This window comes from Buceros rhinoceros, unplaced genomic scaffold (genome assembly GCF_000710305.1).
Source record: "Buceros rhinoceros silvestris isolate BGI_N320 unplaced genomic scaffold, ASM71030v1 scaffold12066, whole genome shotgun sequence".
NCBI classification, from domain to species: Eukaryota; Metazoa; Chordata; class Aves; order Bucerotiformes; family Bucerotidae; genus Buceros; species Buceros rhinoceros.
Genome location: NW_010415851.1, coordinates 60,593 through 66,258, shown reverse-complemented (window position 1 = coordinate 66,258; position 5,666 = coordinate 60,593). Strand labels below are relative to the sequence as shown.

Sequence of the window (5,666 nt, the reverse complement as noted above, 5' to 3'; positions counted from 1 at the left end):
AAGTGAGCGATTGGGCAACTGCGAAGCTCGGAGGGGCCTTGGAACAGTAGTAGAAGGCAAACTAGAGGTGTTGGCAATGTGATATGACTGCAATAAAAGGTTAGTGCTATATTCGGGCAGTATAGGCACGTGAATGCCACTTTGTGGAGAAGTTAGGGACTCTACCTTTGCAATGCAACAGTTACGTGATATATTATTGCATTTGCAATATGTTCAGAACTGCGTTTTACCCAAATGCTCCTGAAAACCTGACAGGAGTTCAGAAGGGCTGGTAAGAAGTCTTTAGTGGTGAAGGAAGATACTGACTTATTCTAAGTAAAATATGCAAAGCCAAGCTAGTGAAGAAAACATAGCATGAATACTTGGGGACTGCTGTACAAAGGAAGAATGTAATCATGCAGCGTAATTCTTGAAGCTGATCCGTTACTGGAGGTGTTTGAGTGCTCTGGGTGGGCGCTGACACATGGATCTTGCTACAGTGAATCTTTTGCTGGGGTTTAACGAATATAGACTGCTGTTTGGATCATTCAGTACGTAAGTACAAGGATAAGCAGAATTTACATCTATAGAAAGAACTTCCTTCTGGTAAACAAAGAAAATCTGGAAGTCTTTTGTGTTGTTAAAAACTGTATTAGCAAAACAAGTCAGCCAAGGAAGTATGTTGTGGAGATTATTATGTCCTCTGCAGATAAATGGTCTGCAGTGGATACTCTCCATTTCTAGTTTACTGGTTCTGGATTTTAATGCAGAATTCTTGATTATTTAGTAAGTTTAGTAAGATTGACAGTTACTGAGTTTGTGGAGTTACTCGTAAGTACTGCATGTTGAGGCCCCAGGTACCTTCACTCTCTTGGGTTTTACTGGCTTCGTTCGTTTTATGTAAGTTAGCTAAAAGAATGTTTTCTTCCTTTCATTAATACTAGGCAAGGCTTGTCAATAATTATAATTTTAATTGTAACAAAGGTCTTAACAGACTTTTTCAGATTGTTTTGCTTTAGTTTTTCTGCTGTTGTATTATAAGAGATTGAGAAACTTTCTGTCATGAAACCAGTGGCCTGTAAAGACTCTTCGTATATTGTACATGCAGGAAAACAAAAGCAATTTCTGTACTGAGAATTAAGCTGTTTTTCACCACTTTTGTAATTTGAAATTTGGATTGGTTTTATGCTGTGTTGCTTTTTTGTTTGTTTCTTAGAGGTTGCTATCATTTCTGTTATTCACTAGCAATAGGTAGTTACCAATAATCTTATTGGCAAGTTTAACCATGAAGAAGAAATTAGAGGAGGTCTGTGAACACCACTTAATTCTGCAAACAAGCTTCGCTCCTTACAGTTGTCACCATCATCATTCTGCCAGTGCTTATGTCAATCTATATCATTATTTAGAAGTTTTAAAGACAAGAATTGTGGTTTCCATGGTCAGATCCTGGAACTACAGGTGACGGTTCAGTGCAGATCCAAGGTGTGTGAGCTCAGGTCCAGCATATGTGTAGTCCTGTTGCTTAGGGAGCAAAGCCTGTGTTTCCCAAAGCTTTGGTAGTTGGGTGCATTTTCTTCTGGATTGAAAATGGCAACAGATTGAAAAAAGCAGATCACCTGAGCCACTCCAAACCTGTCCAGGGTATGGGGGCAGGAGCCTCATGAATGAACCTGACACATATCCCAGCCAGCTCCTCGGGGTTGTTCGCTTCTGCCAGGCTCTTGAAGTTGGCTTCTGAAGATGAATGGACAAAGTACAGAGGGTGCTGCTTTAGTGGGTTTTCACAACTCACTAAGGATTCCTTCTGGAAATGGCTGGACTATCCCAATTCATTTAACTAGCACTGCGCTGCAGTGAGAAAAGACTGAAACTGGTACATCAGCTCTCTTGGGGATCCCCGCACCGGGTCTCACATGTGGTACACACTTGCTCAAAATCTGGTTTTCAGAGGAAAGGGATCGGTTACTTGTGCTACCTCCAACGAGGGTGTTTTAAGGTACAGCTGAAAGCCTGGTTCTGCCAGAAATGGACCCATTACACAAGTGGTTTTCGAAGTAAACCTAAGCAGATAGATGTCTGCTCCTCAGCTGAAGGGTCGGGATATCCCTCACTACTTTGGGTCAGCGTTTGATGGAGCGCCTGTTTACGAATCTGGCAGAATGGTCTTGGTGCAGCTGTCTACTCCCTTCTGCTTGCTGGCACTGTTACTGTGAAGCAGCAGGACACTGGAATAAGAATTCGGTCCCGTTATTGTTTGTATTGCAGTAACGACTGGAAGTTCCATTGTGCTGAGCGCTGTCCAAACGTGCCTTCAGTGACTCTTCCTCTCCCAGCATGGTTCAACAAGGAAACAGATATAATGGCACTAGAGATTTTGTGAAAAGGGCTGACAATAACTCTGCGTAAGCATAGGAGAGTGAAAAATAATTGCAACGTTCTTAATTAAAGTTTAATTTAAAACTTTTTTTGGTAACTTCTGTATACTGGGTTTTTAGCTTGGCATTGCAACCTTTTGAATTTTATCAGTGCTGGCATTCCAGAATGCTGCAGCATCAGAGGCATTTGCTGGAGGTGCAGAATGTGACCATGAGGGTCCTAAAATTTCAGAATTTCTATAGGTTTGCCTTGTTTTGCACAAGTTTTTTGCATTTAAAATAATGTAAAGCACATGTTAAAGGAGTTTGCTTTACATGTGACTAGTAAAATACTGGGATATAGTATGGTTTATTACTCTTCCAGCTAGATTTGATATGAAAAAATAGCTTTCTTTTTCTTCACAATTAATTGGACATTAACTTGCATATCAGAGTTAGTTTTGTTTGCATAGAAGTGGTTGTTACCAGATAACACAATGCGAAAGGAATCATTGGCCCATTTTTGGGGCCCATTGGCTTTCGATTTTACCAGTATAAAGGTGTAGAACTGCCTTTCAGCTGGTACTGATGAATTCCCACATGTGAGAACCTGCTGCTGTGTTCAGTAGAGATGCTGGGAGGCAGCTTCATAGACATGATTGTTTCACAAGACTCGTGGACCTGCTTGTTGGTACTGGTAAACGAAGAACTATAGTGCAGCAGTGCTGTTAGACAAGCTGTGGTCTAAAGTATTGATTTGATTCTTTATCTCCTTCCCTGAAAAAATATTGCAAATGCACTTGTTGATTGCTTTTCAGAGGGTGCTTAGGGAAAAGTTGAGAACAAATTGGAAGAACGAAAACACCGTTGTCCCAGTCCATACTACTTTGTCAGTGTGGTGCTGTTGCATAGAGAACCTGTGTTTGCTTTCTAGGGAATTTATTTTGAAGAATATTTCAAAGTACAGGGTAATGATTAAGACAAAAATTAAAAGCATAATTCCTTAAATAGTAATCGGTCCTCACTTGGTTACAATTCAAATCTAAGTTAAATGAATGCGAAGATTGTTTAAAAGTCTGTAGGAAACCCCAGATTTTTTTATTTACAGAAATTGATGATAGCCTTACATGTATTCATCTTAGCTACTTCTGGTTGTATGTTGCTGAGCTTTTAATGATCCTTTATCTCTTTCTCTAGTGGTATGTCTGCAACACAGAACAGTTGTCTGAATCCCTTCAGCCTGTTTTTGTCCAGAGTTACCTTGACCAAGGAACACAGATCTTCTTAAACAACAGCATTGAGAAATCAGGCTGGCTGTTTATCCAGCTCTATCACTCTTTTGTGTCCTCAATTTTTAGCCTCTTTATGTCTAGAACATCTATCAATGGGTAAGTGAAAAGTCAATCTTAGGTAAACTAAATACAGTTCGGATTTAGAGTTTTCAAATGTTCAGCCCTATCCCTTGATCTGGCAGCTTTTCTTAAATTTGTAGTTTTCCCTTTGCCAGTCTAACAGATCGGAAATGCCCTACTGTGCTTTTCACACACCGCCCTCTTAATTGAAGAACACCATTTCCAGTATGGGGGTAACTGCAATTAATAAGAGACAGTTGGAGGACTCTTAATTGTATTTTATAACCATTAATTGTATTAGTTTCCTTCTGAATAAGAGAGTGTTCTCTTTGTGTTATATGATGTGTCCCTCGTCCCTCTGCTTTCTTCCCCCTGCCCTTGCCCTTTACCTACTGCCATGTGTGTATCACTTACTATTGTGATTGTCCTTGTGGAAAGTGGCTGTATCCAGTCAGTTCTGTATTGCATCTAAAACCCTTTCTGCTAGAGAGCAGGTGGACACCCACTGCAGGCCCAGGCAGGTTGCTAAACAGTGCAGAAGTTGGCTGAGTGTTGGCTGGTGACACTAACATGGAACAGAATTCTGTCATTTCTCTTACTCTGTAAAGCTGAATTTCACCTCAGTTTGTGTGTTAGCTGAACAGGTAACTTCTGATGTAGCAAGTTTGACTAAAGAAACCTCAGGAAAGCAGGAAAAGAGAAGTTTGTAAAATAATATTCTCCTGGTCTTACTGCATCAGTCTCTTCTGTGGCTGCAGGGGAGTTTAGCTGTTTGTGGGTGCTTTAGCATTTTTTCCAGAAAACTTTGTGCCATTTTTTTGCTCATGTCACCCTGTTCAGACATGTTTAACAGCTGAACAGTTTTGACCTTATGAAGAATGCATCGGTGTATTTCCCTGATTTCTCCACCATCCCCACCTCTGTACCTACTACATACTTCTGCACAGCCTGACGTGAGGGTAGTAGCTGTCTACTAAGGCTAGAAAAATAATCTTTGTCCTTATTTTCTAACCAGATGACTTTATGAGCTTCCATGTGGTGTTCCTAGTTACTTGTGGCTTTATATAAAGGTTCCTTTGGTCTCCTCCTCTTCCTTTTTCTTCTTCTTTTTTTTTTTTCAAAGGTTCTCCAGTGCTTTGAATAACATCTCATAGTGCTGTTAGGAATAATAACTATGAGCCAATTATACCGTGTGGACTGACACAAGTGTGCTGCAAGGGGCCTCCACTGAAATTGGCTGTATGCCGTGTATTTTTATACATTCAATATCCTGCTTTAGATTCTTCTATATGACTTTGTATACTCTAGCCTTTTTCTTTGTTTCCGTGTTTTTTAGTACAGTCAATCTTTCCTAGGCTGCCTCTTTTTCACAGTTTTTAAATTCTTTGATTCTTTTTGTCTTTAGCTTTTTTTTTCCCCTTGAACATAAAAGATTTCTGTTCATTGTCTTTGAATTTAACCGCTATCCAACATTAGTTTAAAGAGTAGTATTTATCTACCTTCAGACTATTACTGGCCACTTCTTTTTCCCCCGCTTGTTCTCCTAACTCTTTCATCTTCTGAATTCTGCTATGACAGCTGAAATCTGTCACCATGTAGTCTTCAAACAGTTATGGGCAGGTATGTCACTGACTTGATCCATGAGGAATCCAACTGTCACCTCTACCCAATTCCTTAATGAGTTGCCTATTTTCTATTCCACAGCTCTTCATGTTGAATGCAGGATCTGCAGACAGCAGCAAAAGCTATTGTAACATACAACAACAACAGCAAAAAAAAAAATCTCTTGCCACTCCAGCAGTGTTACCTCCATCCTTTCTTTAAATGTGTTCCCTGGCTTCGCTCCTAGTTCCACATCCTATTCCCCATTCATTGTGCGTACTTCTGTATCTGCAGCCATTTTATTTCCTCTGCTATTTCATCTTTTTTCTTTTTTAAGGTAGGTGACAGAGAATCAAATCTGCAATTGTGACAAATAAGG

At 40.0% G+C, this 5,666-nt stretch overlaps 1 protein-coding gene across 1 annotated transcript in view; it reads left to right on the top strand.

Moving 5' to 3' along the window:
- The first annotated feature begins 2,964 nt into the window (after window positions 1-2,964).
- METTL9 (methyltransferase like 9) overlaps window positions 2,965-5,666 on the top strand; it is a 16,550-nt gene continuing 13,848 nt past the window's right edge. Inside the window, exons 1-2 of the mRNA XM_010137567.1 lie at window positions 2,965-3,030; window positions 3,531-3,721. Coding sequence (XP_010135869.1) covers window positions 2,965-3,030; window positions 3,531-3,721 — 257 coding nt within the window. The remainder of the gene's footprint in view (window positions 3,031-3,530; window positions 3,722-5,666) is intronic.